The sequence below is a fragment of the Pleurodeles waltl genome, chromosome 9 (genome assembly GCF_031143425.1).
Source record: "Pleurodeles waltl isolate 20211129_DDA chromosome 9, aPleWal1.hap1.20221129, whole genome shotgun sequence".
Lineage (NCBI taxonomy): Eukaryota > Metazoa > Chordata > Amphibia > Caudata > Salamandridae > Pleurodeles > Pleurodeles waltl.
Window position 1 is genome coordinate 431,045,203 of NC_090448.1, and position 18,462 is coordinate 431,063,664.

An 18,462-nucleotide genomic window follows, 5' to 3' on the forward strand; every position below is an offset into this window, starting at 1 on the left:
ATGGATGTGTCAGTTAACCAAAACACCCCTTTCATGCAAAATCCCTGTTATGGGCTAACACATATCACCCACATAGCAAGAGTATGGAAGATAAATGGGATACACAATATTGTGGGAGAAAACTATCTAAAGCTTACAATGTGAACAATACCTTTGGAATAGAGATGGCAGCATCAGGGGGCCTTCAGGAAGGATGTAGTCCTGAGACACATATCACTTTGCACATGCCCATAAAGCACTATTTGCACAGGAACTGGGGCCTCGCATATCACAAGGGTAACCAACTGAAGAACCAAGTGCCATACCTATGTATCAATTGTGCAAGTGCAAGTCAAGAAAGCAAATACAGCAGCAACAGCATGGGTCACACATGTTGATGAAGTAGCTTGAACCTACACATATAGAAAGGGACACATGGCCAGTCAAATGTGTAGAAAGGTAACACAGCTGTACACCCTGCATGTGTGGACAAACAAAGCTCTAGCTTGTTCACATGATATGAATGCCCAGTCTACATCAGGGAGACACATCTAACACAATACATGTTGACACTGGCCAAGCCAAGATGTAATACTTACCATATTACACAAAACATTATGCAAATCCACCCCAATTGGGTTACCACCCACATATCCATCCAGTGAACATCTACCCTTGTCATAGTTGACACCAGCTCCGACCCCCAAATCAAATTTTGGCAACCACAGCAAATGAAACATCAATCAGGGTGAATCATACACAACTGTAGGCGTACATCATAAGTTATTCAAGAACAGCAAAAAGGTAGAAAAGTAATGGCAGAGCAAATGTGTACCCAAGAAAACATCTTGGTTTATTAACTCCAGAGTAATGATAATTAAGGGCCATTGCCCAGTCTGTTTGAAAGTTTCTGCACAGTTCTGTGTACCAGCCTGACCCTGATCACTGCCAAAGAACCTCCATAGGAAGGGGAATCAGGTGGGTATGAAGGCACCCCAGGGATAATCCTTGTGTGGGGTGGGGTTGGGTGGGGTCGGATTTGGGATGGGTAGGTCTGGGAGGGGTGGATTTCACTTTGGGAGAGGTGGCCTTACCTTTGGGAGGGATGAACTTAATTTTGAGAGTGGTGTGCTTATGTTTTGGAGGGTTGGGCTTCTGCTTTGGGGTGGGAGTGGTATGGCTGGTTTCAGAGGGACAGGTGTAACAGGGGAGGACTTGGATGTGGAAGGGATGGGTTGGGATGTGGGTGGGCCCTTTTGGTTTTGGGAGGGTGTGGGGAACACAGGGGTAAGGGCAAGGTAAAAAAGGAAACTTTATTTGGGAAAACGAGTAGGGACTTTAGAATGGTTTAAGGGTTGGCAGGTTGAGGAAGGGGCTGTGTCAGCTGTGGGTGTTGATGCTGGTGGTGTGTGCCTGTCTGAGGTATGCTTGGGTTTGGGTGGTGTCTGTTGCATCTGCGAGTGTAGACATTTGCATTTCTTGGGGGCTGTGAGGTGAAGGTGGTGGGTAACGTAGGAGTGGTGGCTGTGTCTGTGGGTGTTGGTGTGGTGTCTGGGGTATGTGTGTGTGGTGTGTAAGTCTGTGGGTGTTGGTGTGGTGTCTGTGGGCATGGTGTCTGTGATGTGTTGGTCTGTAGGTGTTGGGGTGGGGCCTGGGGGTATGATGTCTGTGATATGTGGGTCGGTGGGTGTTGGTGTGGTGTTTGGAGGTATGGTGGGTGTTGTGGCTGTGTCTGTGGGTGCTGGGGTGGTATCTGGTGGTATGGTGTCCATGGTATGTGGGCCTGTTGGTTTTGGGGTGGTGCCTGTGGGTGTGCTGTGTGGGTCCATGGATGTGGGGGTGGTGTCTGGGAATGGTGTATGTTGTGGTGTGTCTGAGTGACTGTTGAGTGCTTGCATGCAGGTGTGTCTGGTGTGTCTTATGGTGCTTGTGTTTATGTGTGTAGCTTGTGAATGTTGAGGTGGGTGTGTGCAGATGTGTCTATGTGCTTGGGTCAGGTAGGGTAATAGAGAAATTGGATGGGGAAGAGGTAGGTGGTGGGGGGAGGATTGTGGGGGTGGAAGGCTGCCATCAGTGAGGAGGCCAAACCCTGAAAAGATCTCTGTAGGCCAAACATGGCACTATGAATGCCTTCCAGGTACATTACCATCTGCTGGAGTTGGGTGCCCTGCACCTGAATGGCATTCAGAATGGCAGTCTGACCCACAGACATACTCCTCAGGAGGTCAATAGCCTCCTCACTCAGGGCAGCAAGGATAACGGGGGCAAGGGGTAAGGTGCCTGAGGTGAAGGAGACACCCACCCTCTTGGGTGAGCGGGTACAGTCAACTGGGTGGGGAGCAGCAGGGAGGGTGGAGATAGAACTACGGGTGGCAGACAAGGATGGAACAGGAGCAGGTCCTGGAGGGTCTGCCACCATTAGGAAGTGGCCACTGCAGGAAGAATCATCTAGATGATGATGTGGATCCTGGGTCCTCCATGGCACTCCCCTCACCTTCCGGGCCACTGAGTCCCTCCGTGTCAGATATCTCATGACTTGAGGAACCATGGCCAGCTGCTTACCCACTTGGTTCAACGCTGTCTCCTTCGCTTGCCTGTGTTGATGCTGTAATTACAAAGACAAATAGGGTCACTACATGTGCACACTTGAACAACAGCTGTGATTACCAAACATTACCATAATGTACAGTAGTCCCAAGCAACAACATTCAGCAGAGTGGCCACAACCTTTGCAAAACCATATGCATGCATGCTGCATGAACTGAAAACAGTTGCCCACTGGAAATTCTGAATCACAGACAACTCCAATTACATGGGTGGAGTTCTGTAATCATAATACCAATGGAGCAACTAGGAAACCTTATCACCTTGAACGGTTTGGCTTATGTAGTATCTCTCAGTAACACAATAGTATGGCGATGCTAAGTTCAGCCTCACAGATCCCACACAAGGTCATGCATTGAGTTAATCTTCATGTACCCAAAACCACATCATGACGAAATGATGACCAAATAATCCAGTCGTGTTGCTGAAAGAAATACAGTAGCCGGAAGAAGATGACATAGAAACACCCATGTCACATTGGAAAAAAGATTCCCAGTGGTAACTTCACTATATGTACATTGTCTAAATAGACTCATGGAGGTTGGGCTAGTGTCGCTCAGATAGAGTACACATCTTGCGCAGAAATGTATGCTGGAGACAAATTGAACAAAATGTATGGAAGATTTGTCTACAAATATCCCTACCACAATGATTCAGCTAGCCCCAGGTAAATCACCTCTGTTGATTGGTACTCCTGAGAATCCCACCTCAGAGTGCACTCAGAGTGCATAAGTAAAAGCCAATAGTCCTCAATGGTAACGCACACCACTGTCCCTTTTTGTTATGCAAACACAGATTCCCTTGGATGAATGTATGTACACAAACACATATGATTCCCACATTACTGCAAGTCACTCGCTGATGCATGTCAACAGTTAGGCAATGAATCTTCACCATTTAATATGTGCCAAGCACTATGCTCAAAGATCCAACATCAATGGCATCATGGTAAAAACTGTAGTCCTACCTGTCATCTCTTTCATTGCTTTTGTAATTCTACATGCCAAATCACATGGAATGATGGGTGAGGGTATCTGTGTGCCACCAATCAATGGTGACACACTCCTGTCTGGGGCACCACATGAACTGTAGCCCCATCACATATGTCCAATTCAAAACACATGATAGCATGCACACATATATGAGGTAATCGGACATCATCCTATGAAGGAAGATAGGTAGACCAGCAGAGAAAATTATATGGCAAAAGTGAAAGGTATACATGATAACATGCAGGCGCAAGGAATGAGGGCAACAGTGATGTCACCAAAATCATGTCAGTGGACATTCACTATTTGCCAAGGGAAAGTACTGATCTGTGACTGCTCCCAAAAAGTAATGTGTACTCCGTACCAGCACCTGTGATACACTCAAGACAAGTAGCCTGTGGGGGGCAAGTGCCAATATACTCACTTAAGCAGACACATGGCTGAGTACAGTGATCTATTACTTTACGCTGTTTGGGCGGACACACTGAAGACAAGTGGACTGTTGGGTACAAATTACACCCACAACAGCAAACAACATGACCTGATTGATCACTGTACCCAGCCATGTGTTGGCCACGGAGAGTTAATTGGTTGTGGACTGTATTCCGTTGTGTCCTAAGTCACTGGGCCAATAGGCAAGCACATCACCATGCACCAACTACCATAACTACACAAACAATTACTCATCTTTTGTGTCACACATGGCCAAACTCCAATCTTCAGGTGGTGATAGCAGTCTTTAACACATCCACTTGACAATGTACCAGGCAGAAATATGCACAGGACTCACCCCTTGTAGCTACTGTGGTCCCCTCAAATGTCCATCAAGCTCGGGTAGGCCATCGCCGGAATGCGGGCCATTAGAGGGCTCAGGCTCTGACGTACACCCCTCCAAAATTAGGAGGACAGCCCCTGCTGGACCTCTTCGATCTTCTGGGCCCAGCATCTCAGGTCCTGTCAACCCTTCCAACAATGGGTTCTCCACCAGCTATGGATTCCCAGGGCCCACACCTTCCGGGAGATGGCTCTACAAATCCCTTTCTTCTGATGGGCGTTGAATTGTATGGATGCAGGAGACAATTCAGAAGGTTAAAAATCAATTTTTGGCCAAGTGGTTGACACACACATTTCAGAAACACCAAGTACAAAAATGTAGAAATTGTCAACACCCCACAAGTGTAATGCACACATGCTGATAAGGACAGGGACATGACTACCCACTTTTGGATTCATCTGCAGACTAAGCCACTACTCTAATTATGGCCTACACTGCCTAAGCAAGCCTACTGACATCAGGTAGCCCAGGCTTAAGCAACATTGTAGGAGGCTGGCCTGGCTTGTAGTGGGTACCGAGGGGTACTTACACTCTGTACTAGGTCCAGTTATCCCTGATTAGTGTAGAAGAGGTGTTTCTAGCAGCTTAGGCTGATAGAAGGTAGCTATAGCAGAGCAGCTTAGGCTGAACTAGGAGACATGCAAAGCTCCTACTATACCACTGGTGTCATATGCACAATAGCATAAGAAAACACAATACACAGATATACTAAAAATCAAGGTACTTTATTTTTATGACAATATGCCAAAAGTATCTCAGTGAGTACCCTCAGTATGAGGATGCCAAATATACACAAGATATATGTACACAATACCAAAAATATGCAGTAATAGCAAAAGGAAGTAATGCAAGCAGTGTATAGTTACAATATATTGCAATAGGAGCACATAGGTATAGGGGCAACACAAACCATATACTCCAAAAGTGGAATGCGAATAACGTATGGACCCCAAACCTATGTGAGATCGTAGAGGGTCGCTGGGACTGTAAGAAAACAGTGAGGGTTAGAAAAATAGCCCACCCCAAGACCCTGAAAAGTAGGTGTAAAGTGCACCTATATTCCCCAGAGAGCACAGAAGTCGTGATAGGGGAATTCTGCAAGGAAGGCCAACACCAGCAATGCAACCAAAGTGGATTTCTGGACGAGAGTACCTGTGGAACAAGGGGACCAAGTCCAAGAGTCGCGACAAAGTCGAGAGTGGGCAGATGCCCACGAAATGCCAGCTGAGGGTACAAAGAAGCTGCCACCGGATGGTAGAAGCTATGGATTCTGCAAGAACGAAGAGGGCTAGAAACTTCCCCTTTGGAGGATGGATGTTCCACGACGTGTAGAAGCTTGCAGAGGTGTTCCCATGCAGAAAGACCGCAAACAAGCTTTACTAGCTGCAAGGGTCGCGGTTAGGGTTTTTGGATACTGCTGTGGCCCAGGAGGGACCAGGATGTCGCCACTTGGATGAGGAGACAGAGGGGGCGCCCAGCAAGTCAGAGAGCCCTCACAGAAGCAGGCAGCACCCGCCGAAGTGCCGGAACAGGCACTACGAAGAAGAGTCAACCAGAGCTCACCCGAAGACACAAAAGGGAGTCCCACGACGCCGGAGGACAACTCAGGAGGTTGTGCACTGCAGGTTAGAGTTTCGGGGACCCAGGCTTGGCTGTGCACGAAGGAAATCCTGGAAGAGTGCACAGAAGCCGAAGCAGCTGTAAATCACGGGACCACGCTCGTCGTGCTGAGAGGGGACCCAGAGGACCGGTGATGCAGTCTTTTGTTGCCACCGGTTGCAGGGGGAGGATTCCGTCGTCCCACGGGAGATTTCTTCAGAGCTCCTAGTGCAGAGAGGAGGCAGGCTACCCCCAGAGCATGCACCACCAGGAAACAGTCGAGAAGGCGGCAGGATCAGCGATACAAGGTTGCAGTAGTCGTCTTTGCTACTTTGTTGCAGTTTTGCAGGCGTCCTGAGCAGTCAGCGGTCGATCTCTTGGCAGAAGGTGAAGAGAGAGATGCAGAGGAACTCTGATGAGCACTTGCATTCGTTATCTAAAGAATTCCCCAAAGCAGAGACCCTAAAATGCCAGAAAAGAAGGTTTGGCTACTTAGGAAGGAGGATAGGCTAGCAACACAGGTAAGAGCCTATCAGGAGGAGTCTCTGACAGGAGTCTCTGACATCACCTGCTGGCACTGGCCACTCAGAGCAGTCCAGTGTGCCAGCAGCACCTCTGTTTCCAAGATGGCAGAGGTCTGGAGAACACTGGAGGAGCTCTGGGCACCTCCCCTGGGAGGTGCAGGTCAGGGGAGTGGTCACTCCCCTTTCCTTTGTACAGTTTCACGCCAGAGCAGGGCTGGGGGATCGCTGAACCGGTGTAGACTGGCTTATGCAGAGATGGGCACCATCTGTGCCCATCAAAGCATTTCCAGAGGCTGGGGGAGGCTATTCCTCCCAGCCCTAACACCTTTTTCCAAAGGGAGAGGGTGTAACACCCTCTCTCTGAGGAAGTCCTTTGTTCTGCCTTCCTGGGCAAGGCCTGGCTGGACCCCAGGAGGGCAGAAACCTGTCTGAGGGGTTGGCAGCAGCAGCAGCTGCAGTGAAACCCCGGGAAAGGTAGTTTGGCAGTACCCGGGTCTGTGCTAGAGACTCGGGGATCATGGAATTGTCTCCCCAATGCCAGAATGGCATTGGGGTGACAATTCCATGATCTTAGACATGTTACATGGCCATGTTCGGAGTTACCATTGTGACGCTGTACATAGGTAGTGACCTATGCACAGTGCACGCGTGTAATGGTGTCCCCGCACTCACAAAGTCCGGGGAATTTGCCCTGAACGATGTGGGGGCACCTTGGCTAGTGCCAGGGTGCCCACACACTAAGTAACTTAGCACCCAACCTTTACCAGGTAAAGGTTAGACATATAGGTGACTTATAAGATACTTAAGTGCAGTGGTAAATGGCTGTGAAATAACGTGGACGCTATTTCACTCAGGCTGCAGTGGCAGGCCTGTGTAAGAATTGCCAGAGCTCCCTATGGGTGGCGAAAGAAATGCTGCAGCCCATAGGGATCTCGTGGAACCCCAATAACCTGGGTACCTGAGTACCATATACTAGGGAATTATAAGGGTGTTACAGTATGCCAATGTGAATTAGTGAAATTGGTCACTAGCCTGTTAGTGACAATTTGGAAAGCAGAGAGAGCATACCCACTGAGGTTCTGGTTAGCAGCGCCTCAGTGAGACAGTGATCACACAGGGAACACATACAGGGCACACTTATGAGCACTGGGGCCCTGGCTGGCAGGTTCCCAGTGACACATACACTATAACAACATAAACACAGGGAAATATGGGGGTAACATGCCAGGCAAGATGGTACTTTCCTACAAACATGTACTGTGATGTGAGCCACAATGAAACACAACACATCATTGTGGCCTCTGAAGGGTAAAGATCTTGGGCCTGACTGGACAGACACATGTACATTTAGCCATATTGACTCAATGCATACAGTCCCTACAAGAAACTACCATAGTACAAACTTCACTCTAAGACTTAAGTGACAATGAAAGGGCTGCCATGGGCGGCATGGAAAGTCTCTTCCCTGTGCATGTGTGGACATGTGGGCTACTCAATGTCAACTCATACCATTTCAAGGTGGGTTTTTGTGGTATGTGCTTTTACCACAGAATACATATTTTACCATGTGTGGCAATCCTCCAGAGATGGCATCCAACATACTAAGGTATTCTTGGTCTGATTTGTTGCATGTAACCAAGCTAATGAGTCACTTGTCATACCCTTCCCAGAATCAACCAACTATCTGCACTGTTTATTTGGCACTTGTGCAATACACGTGTACTGGACAAATATAACTCATGTAAAGGTGACAACAGAGCTGTTGGAGTAAGGGACTTGTCATAAGTCAATGACACACGTTAACAAGGAGGCAAAATGCAAATATGTACTAGGTCAGGGAATTAACTCTGTGCCCATTCCTAATGTAGTCAATGGACAAAGGACTTCAAGCCAAGTTTTGCCACTGGAGACTCATTTTCGCCACATGGCAGGATCTGCAACTCTACATGGAGTAGGCCTGGTGCCACAGTTGCATAGCCACAGTAACTCATCCCCAGCCTGGCCTATGTCCCATACTGGGAGATACATTTGACAGGCTCTGGTCTCTGCACGCTGACCATACAGAACCTACATTACACTCATATTTCCATCACTTCGATGCATGACAGTACATCATGTGGCCATCCTTTATGTGTATTGTGGCGTGTGTGGCACTCTGAAGGGCACAGTGGCTTTTATATGGTTCTCATACAACAGTCTGGCAAGGCCAACTGTGGGTTGAGTGCTCTTTAGCACTATACACATTGCTTACAAGATCCTCAAATGACTCAGACAGTATTCATACACAGCTCATGTTGTGATGCACATGTATGTAATTTGACAATTGCAACCATCACATCCAAAGATATGTCATTGTATGGCTGTAAAGTCTCCTTGCCTGGATATATGAATGCAATAGAAGGAGGATCTAGGTCTTATCACACTTCACATAACAAAGCATTATTGTGAAATATATGGAGTACTTTCCTCCACTACCTGCACCATGTACATCCCACGTATGACACACAAAATGTGACAACAGGTACCCAAAAAGTCTAACTGGCACACAGAGACACACTGTAACTTATGAGGAAGGCAATGATGGTGTTGAACAGAGTCAACTATATATATGGGGTTCTTACCTGCTCCTCTGGTGAGACATAGAGCTGACCATTCGGCAGAAGGACCTCCTCGCGAAGCCTCTCCAGCTCCTCAAGAGAGAAGGCAGGGGCCCTTTCACCTGCTTGGCCTGGCATGATTGCTCTCAGAGGTGGCACACAGCAGCTGAAGTGGTGGAGGTGTTGATGGCAGTTGTGTCTGGAGTCAAGTGAGTGAATTTGTCAAACGTGGCGTACATGTACGCCACATACACTGTCATCACCGCTGAGAGGCACAGCCATTGGCCCTCGACTGTCAGAGGCAACAACATTAGCCTATGACTGTGTCCATCGCGGGTGGAACTGCATACTGCATGGTCAACTTCTGCCCGCAGCCACAGGTGGTTCCTACTGTCCAGAGAAGTAGGTCAGGCATCTGCCATTTTGGTGGTTGGAAAATCATGTTAGTTTCCCTTCACATTGGCCAAACACTTTTGTATTAACTGCATGTAACTGTAGATGTGTGTCATCATTGTAGGCCAAAGTGCCTGTGACACATCACTGACATTTGTTTATGTCATACCATCAGATACCAAATCACTGGAGTTTAATGACCCTGTGATGAGAAACTGTTGTACTGCCACCTTTCAGAGTCTTGCATTATATGATATTGGATTACTTTTGTGTAGTAGGCAATAAGGCTCCAGCTGATGACATCAACAACTTCAATGTTTGGCTATTCTACAGGACAATGTGTTATAAATCAATTCCTTCCATGGTCTGGAGGTCTCTACCTGTAAATGTGATCACTTACCCAATATGATTCAATCATGTATGATTTGCTATGTTTCAGACATATTGAGAGCCTATGTGCTGAACAATGTAATTAAATTTCTTATTTGACAAGACACTTGTGTGTAGTTTTTTGCCTGGAATAGTTGTAATCCTGAGCTGGACACAGTGTACACGCAACATCTTTCTGCTCGTATCTTGGATGTTCATCATATGGTTCACATGGTCTGACATATCTACATGGCAAAATGTAAATTGTAAGACAGCATACAATGGGTTTGTGATGGGTAAATTTATTGCAATGCAACTACATAACAACATTTCTGACAGAAATAAACAAGAATGTGAAGTGAAGGGGTCAGTCATGGTGAATGTAATCATTGTAGTAGATTGCACATCATTGGAAGTCCTAAGTCCAGAGTACTCCTCCAATCAGAAATGGAATGTGGTTTAGGATCAGTCCACAGGGTGTATATATGAAACACAGAGGAGGACATTAAGGAAGAGGTTAATTGCTGGCAGTGGTGGGTGTTTTGCTATCTGGCCTTCCTGGATCCTTGCATGGACGTCCCCACTTGTGTGAGGGGAGGGGAATAAGCTGCTACAGAGGCAGTTATGCTTGTGGCTGGTTGTGCCTCTGGCCGGGCCTCTCTTCCTGTGGTTGCCACAGATGTACTTGACCCTGATGTACTTACCCCAAAGGAAGGGGAAGATTGAATTGGAAAAGCCCGGCTCCATTTTTGATATCCCTCAGCATTCGTTAGGGAGGCCACGTTGGAATTGTGGGCCTCCAGTTGTTTGCACATGTAACTATGTATGTCCCTCTGCAGCTGCTTCATTTCCCAGAGTTCAGTCAATACCTGGCCCATCACGCCTTGGGACTCCTGATAGATCCCCAAGACTTGGCTGATGGTATCCTGGTTGTGAGTGTCCCTAGTGGCCTCACTCAGCAATCCCAAAGAACCCCTCCCATGGACTCTACCCCGCAAGCCTGTGCCCCTGATACAGGGTGTCCACTCCAACTGGGTCCTGGAACCTCTGTGTCAGGAGTGTTGGGTTGGACCTCAGAATCCAGGACTGGGAGGCACAATTTGGTGGAAACTGTGCTAGGTACACAGGTTGTGGGGCTTTTGTTGCCTGTAATATTGATGCAACAAGGCTGGGAGGTGACGTTGTGGGCACAGTGAGACTCACTGTTGCTGTCTGACCAGGTTGACCTCATGTGTCAGGACCGTCTTCCACGTCTGCAAGTCCAGGACTGTCGTGATCACTGAGGACTTCATCCGGGGGTGGAGTAGTAGTCTGGTCGGTGGATGAGGTCTGCCCAGGGGCTATGCCAATTTGACCTTTTGAGTAAGAGAGTACGTTATTTGTGAAGTGTGCCATCTACCTCCAAAGGTTTTGTGTCACAGTAAGTAGAGACATTGGACACTGTTAAGTTGTAGGTTAGCCTATTGTACCATGTTACATGTGAACATGACATCTTACCACAAGTGAAGCCAACACAGTGGAGAGGCAACATGTGCACTTGACCATTTGGAAGCCTAGTTGAGTGTGATACAGGCAAACACGCAACTTTGTTGTATCTGTATCTGCAGTCATCAAGTGTACAGTGGTGTGTCAATGTGTTTGCTGCTGCTACCAATTTGCTGATACATTTTAAGGGCTTAGGAATACTTGGCATACAAACTTGGTAAGGTGCCATTCCTGTCCTCACTAGTTTCATTTTGGGATACCAGGTCAAGATGGAGCTAGTCAGACAGACATATCTCTGAGTTGAGCATAATCTGTATTTTGCTCACTCCCAGGTGAGTAAACTTCATTTGAGAGTATACACAAAAGTGTCTGTGGTTTGGTGGGTAAACTTCATTTGAGAGTATACACACAGGTGTCTTTGGGCAAGTGAACACTGGGCTGGTGTTTGGAGTTACAGGAACAGGGCTTCTTGGGCTTTCTAGTCAGATCACTCTCTCTGCTTCCCAACACTTGACAAATGGTATGCGCTCAGGCGAGTAAACATAATTTGAGAGTTCATTAACAGATTATTTGGGCAAGTGAACACTTGGCTGGCGGCTGGAGTTAGAGAATCAGAGCCTATTGGACTTTGCAGTCAGGTCAATTCCTCTACTTCACAACACTTGACAGATGGCATACTACCAATTGAGTAAACTTCATGTGAGGGTACACACAGAGGTGTCTTTGGGCAAGTGAACATGGCTGGTGTTTGGAGTTACAGGAACAGGGCCTCCTGGGCTATGTAGTCAGGTCACTCCCTCTACCTCCCAACATTTGACAAATGGTATACTCCCAGGAGAGTAAACTTAATTTGAGACTTCAATAACAGATGTACTTGGGCAAGTGAACACTGGGCTGGTGGTTGGAGGTAGAGAAACTAGGCCTATTGGGCTTTGCAGTCAGGTCAATCCCTCTACTTCCCAACACTTGAAAAATGGTATACTCCCAGGTGAGTAAACTTAATTTGAAAGTTCACTAACAGATGTAGTTATGCAAGTGAACACAGGGTTGGTGGTTGGAGCTAGAGAAATAGAGCCTCCTGGGAGTTGTAGTCAGGTCACTCTCTCTATTTCCCACCTCTTGACAAATGTAGGGTATTACATATATGTTGCCAGACTGAATTTAGGTTGGAGCATACATTTACATGGTGAGACATACCAGGAGTTCTGGGATGAATTTCTGTTATCGAAACACTTACAGGCACTATTCCAACTAATGGCATGTGAGGGGCCTTGGTAGCTGGGATGTTGGGTCCAAAATTATACATTGACAGTCTTACATCTCAGATACTCTGGGAATTGAATGTTGTTAGAGTCAATGAATGACACAGTGGCAAATGTTGAGCTGTGAGCATGCATGACATTGCAATTTAGCAACAGTTTTTGTGTTGTAACTTACCAGACTCCACTCCCCAAGGTAGTCCTGTCAAGCCCTCAGGATGCAGGATAGCTAAGACCTTCTCCTCCCAGGGAAAGAGTTGTAATGGGGCACTTGATGGGCCACAACCAGTCTTGTTGGCCTCCATATGTGGCCAGGAGGGCAGAGAATGCACCTTGCTCCTCAGGTCATTCCACCTCTTTCTAATGTCCTCCTTTATGCGCAGGGTGGTGCCTACAGCATTCACTCTGTCGACGATCCTTTGCCACAGTTCCATTTTCCTACTGAGAGCAGTGTGCTGGACTTGCGCTCCAAACAATTGAGGCTCTACTCTATGATTTCATCCACCATGACTCTCCACTCATCCTCTGAAAAACGTGGACTTTTGGTGCGTGACATGACTGAAAATAAAGTGAGTGACAGTGACGAAGTTAACAAGACAAGTGATATTTTGGACAAAAAATGAAAGAAAAATTAAAGAAGTGTGCAAGGTGAAAAATGAGATGGGCAAATAGGGGTATCTGATGTGACAAAAAGTACACAAAGTATTGTGGTCTCTCTCTTGCTATGCAGCACACTGTGCACCAATGCAAGAGTGAGTAGAAGTGCACCATATCTCCGTAGGGATGGTGCATTCCTGCTCTCTCCGTTTCACTTAACGCAGCACAGCAAGTTTCCTTACTGTGTAGCGTTGCATGAAACTTGAGTAAATATGGCCCCAGGTCTCACTTCCCAAAATCAGCAGGGTGGCAACTAAGCTGCACCTTCTTTTAAAGCCTTGCATTATCACTTCCTAAAAACTAGTTCTATACATGTGAAGGGATGGAGTGGTTATGTATACAGGCCTCATGAAAATTAACCTATCCAAATATATCTCTAGATGCCTGCTGGGAATAGCCTACCAAGTATTCCATTATGACTTTTGCAACTAAGAGAGAAAAATGCAACTTTGACAAAGGTTGATAACAAGTCATCAGGCTTACACAAGAAACAATTATAGGCCAGAGAAACCAGAAGAATGACAACTACTGTATTGAGCTAGGCAATTAAACTACCAAATACTCTCCTTTTTACAGCTCCTTGATCGCTTTCCAAGAATTATACTACCATTGCCTGGCCCTCACAATAAGTTTCTAAACAATATTAAAGAAACAAGAAAGTTTGTGAAAGAATATATCAAAGAACATCAAACGACATTGGATTCAAGCAACCCTCGTGACTTCATTGACTGCTTTCTCATTAAAATGCAGCAGGTAAGTTCCCAAAGGTGACTACATACACTCTAGCTGTTGATTTTTCATCTCTTTTCCATACATTGAATGAATTTAATCTACGTCTTTCTGTAAGGTTATCAGGTGGTCTGATTCAAAAAATGATTGTAAAGCGGAACAATGGAGAAAATTGTGATTACCACCATCACTATCTATATCACATGTGTTTAAATGATTTTGGTCTGAGCCCTTCAAAGCAAAATGTTTTGACGTCAGAGCCCTCCTCCAAAAATGTATGTTAAGGATTGGGCGAGTGTGAGTGACAGGGCTGAACGCAGTGGGCTGGATTTATGAGATAATTACAGGGAGACATTTTCTGCAGTTTATGATGCACAATAGATGTGAGATCTAAACCAGAGCAAATTAATCAAAGATAGAAATTGACCAAAAATCTCTGCTCCCCATAATTGGGGTGATGTGAGCCCACACACACCTGGGCCTCAATATAACTGCACCTGCTGTACTAATTATAGCTTCTCCCGGATTAGCAGGCTATCTCATCTGTCTCTTCCACCCCTTTTCACCATGCATGATCATTGCTCCAATCTTGGAACAGGCTCAGTTTTCCTCATCCCTGAGCCATTGCTCGATGGCCCAAAGCAGCACTGGACCGGCAAGTCTACACTGGGCCCCAGTGGAAGCAAAGAAGCATGGTAAAAGAGCCTTAATAGTTTTAGTCGACCCCTCATTCTGCCGGGGTCAGATACCACTGCACCTGTAGCACCAATGATGCCTATAGGTCTGTGAACCAGGCTGTCTGCTTTGTACGCTTCACTGGACCATCACAAAACACATCTCACCCCCCACTGTTCGGGGCCTGTTTCATGCACAGGAAGTGTGACCTGATCCCTAAAATTAGCAAATGGGTCCCTACTGCCCCTTTTTGTAATATGACAGCTATAATGGGTTGCAGTGTGTCCAATAAAATCCCTGGCCTCAGAGCCACACCACCTTCTGCACTAATGTTAGTGATGACCCTTAAAACAACGACCATCATATCACCCCTGTTCCCTAGAGGCATCTCTCAGAGCTAGCTGTCTCTGTCTATTTATAAACAAAAATTATCTCCTACATCTCTCTGGCAATATCCATGAATCTGACTCCCTTCCTTTTTCTCCTGGCCATTACTCTGAGACCCCAGTGATCCAGAGGATCAGGGCAATGCATCTGAATTCACCTCTGCTGGTCTTGTTCCCTACCACCCGCTAGACACTCCGTTTTACAAAAATAAAATCAGTCATACATTAAAGGTTACGGCTGATCTTATAATGCTACTTCCATAATGTGGGAGGGGCAGCACTCCACTGCTATGAAGCTGGGGAGTTACAGAAAACCAAATAGAAACAAACCTTCTCACCATGGGGCCTGTTACCTGAAATAAATTTAAATCTTGCATAGTTGGTTAATGACCAAATATATAGGCTGCTTGTGAGCCAGCGTAGACTTCAACTGATGGAGTTTCTGGGATCTCCATAGTGACAAATATTAATTCTTGCTGAGAGGTAATGTTAGGGTGTTACCAACTGAGTTCTGAAGTTTGTACTTTTAACTGACACTTATTAAAATGCTTGTGGGAGACACCGGAATTATGCAGCAGGGGAGGACCAAATTATAAGGCATAGATGACTAAATTATGCATGAAGAAAAGGCAAATCGTGCAGTGTAATGCAGCATTTTCTGTGATACTATTACTTCATTATTTTACTATTGTTTTACTCATGGTAACAGTGTCTGGTCAAAGATGATCATTCAACTTTAGTGAAGGGCATTACAATGTGTGGGGACAAATTGCAATGGTTTTACTAACTTTTGATTCATTTAAGCCAAAAAACAAAATGTGTTTTTGTTAAAATCTGCAGGTTATGCAGCAGATGATGTATTATGAGGCAAATGCAACAGCTGTGTGGAAAATGAAGCTGCTGCAGAATCACATACTTCCTGTGGCCTTGCTTATTGCTAAAATGTATAGATATAAATGATGACTTACATATTGACAGTGCAGTGCAGTGCTTTCTGCCACAGGATGGGACCTTTTAGCACTATAAATACACAAACCACTATTTCCCACTGCACCAACCAGGATTCAATTTTGTGATTCTCTGGTCACACACAGACACCTGCAGTGATCGCATTAGATTGCTAAGGTTTCACAACATAAGACTTAGGGGGTCATTCTGACCCTGGCGGTCCAAGACCGCCAGGGCCACGGATGACTGAAGCACCACCAACAGGCTGGCGGTGCTTCATTGCCCATTCCGAGCGTGGCTGTAAAGCCACGGTCGGAAAACCGGGTCCAGCGATTTCCTGCCGGATTTCCCCCGGCTGGGCGAATCCTCCATGGCGGCGCTGCAAGCAGCGCCACCATGGGGATTCTGACCCCCTTCCCGCCAGCCTGTTTCTGGCGGTTTTTACCGCCAGGAACAGGCTGGCGGGAACGGGTGTCCTGGGGCCCTTGGGTGCCCCTGCACTGCCCATGCCACTGGCATGGGCAGTGCCGGGGCCCCCTAACAGGGCCCCAGTATGCTTTTCACTGTCTGCCTAGCAGACAGTGAAAAGCGCGACGGGTGCAACTGCATCCGTCACACACCTGCAACACCGCCGGCTCCATTCAGAGCCGGCTTCTGTGTTGCAGGCCCGTTTCCCGCTGGGCCGGCGGGCGCTACCTTAGGTAGCGCCCGCCGGCCCAGCGGGAAAGTTAGAATGGCCCCAGCGGTCTTTTGACCGCGGGGCGGCCGAATGGCGGTTCCCTCCAGGCGGGCGGTGACCGCCGCCCGCCGGGGTCAGAATGACCCCCTTAATTTCCTACTGATTAGTTTAACTTGCATTTATTTTTCATTTAACATGTGCAAGTTATTTTATATGTTGTTATCTGAAAGTAAAAAAAATTTAATAGTTACACAATATTTTACTTTTTTTGCTGCATCTTTGACCCCGCCATACCTCTTAATGACCCTGAACCCATGTCATTCAGGATCAAAGTTCACAACCTTTTTTTCAGCACTTCAATTGTGCATGTAATGAAAAGTGTTAAATAAACAAAGTCCTACTGCCAGGCCATCTTGATTACAAGCAGTTGCAGTGACAATTGTGGCCCTTGGGAATGCAGCCACTGACCTCCAGGGGGCGAGTCCCACAGTTTAAAGACCTCTTTTCTATATCTATATTTAGCCACTACCTGCTCTAAGACTAATAATTGAAAAATGTCTATACCTTCTTTAGTAATTTTCTCAGAGTTCCGACAACCCCCTGTGAATAACACATTTAGGGTCTGGTTGAGAGTTTGGCAGACTGATTACTCTGTCACAAACATGATGGAGATCCCGTCTGTGGTATTCTAGGTGCATTATATCCAATGACACTTGTAATACGGCCTAAATCAGCCCTTAATTCCATATTTGGCTCCCATTTTCTGCTGACAGCTCCTACTTTTCAGCACAGTGAAGCATGCCTTTAATTACAGGAATGACACCAAATGTTTGTTGAGAGATTTCACTATATCCTATAGATGTTACAGAGTAGAATCTCGTATAAAAATAACTCAGAAGTTGATGGGTTTAGGGTTCATGGCTATGTTTGCATTGTTTATGTTACAAATTATAAATAGGGCTGCTGCTTTTGTCGTAATTATTTTTGAGACATTTCCATCTGTAATTATCCATATTTATTTCCTGCTCTTCATTTCTGTATTTATCTTTATTTATTTTGTGTTTTGTGAAAAGGTTTAACTGAAATTAACGTATTTACAGATTTATTTAACTGATCAAAATACACTAGCAATTGGATGCCTCATGAATTGTAATGCTATGAGAAGACATACATAATGCATCACTCACATGCTATACACTCGTATGACTTAAGTATTTTATTACACATGCATATAGAAGTCGCATAAAGTTTCATTTGGAAAGTTTGGCCCTATAATTACAGAAAACGAGTAAAGCTGATAGTGCGTCAGAGCCTTGATAAGTAAACATACAAGGAGACACGCCTAGGTCGATGAACCTTGGACCACATTCGGGGACTTCCCAGTACGAGGTATCTTTTGGCATCACAAATCAATAGATCAATAACCCAATCAATATTCTCAGTAACTAATCAACAAGTTAATCAATAACATTTAATAAGAATCAATAGTTGAACACACCATTACCTTTCAGTCATGAATAACCACAACAAATTAGTTAAGTGTTAGGATATTTATTTCCCTATCGGTTACAATCTAATATAATTTCTGTTCATCTCATTAGCAATCAATCTCATTAAGAACTCATCTAATTAGCAACTATAACGCAATTAATCAATGCTTAGAGAATATTGTTCAGCATTAATATGAAGCAACTTAGCAAAGTCTTGGTAGTACATGATTCAACAAAGCAAGAACTCAGTCATTTGTCTATTTGC

The 18,462-nt window shown here is 45.8% G+C and overlaps 1 protein-coding gene across 1 annotated transcript in view; it reads left to right on the plus strand.

Moving 5' to 3' along the window:
• Positions 1-18,462, plus strand: part of LOC138259477 (cytochrome P450 2G1-like) — a 320,857-nt gene that overhangs the window by 182,608 nt on the left and 119,787 nt on the right. Inside the window, exon 5 of the mRNA XM_069207247.1 lies at positions 13,867-14,043. Coding sequence (XP_069063348.1) covers positions 13,867-14,043 — 177 coding nt within the window. The remainder of the gene's footprint in view (positions 1-13,866; positions 14,044-18,462) is intronic.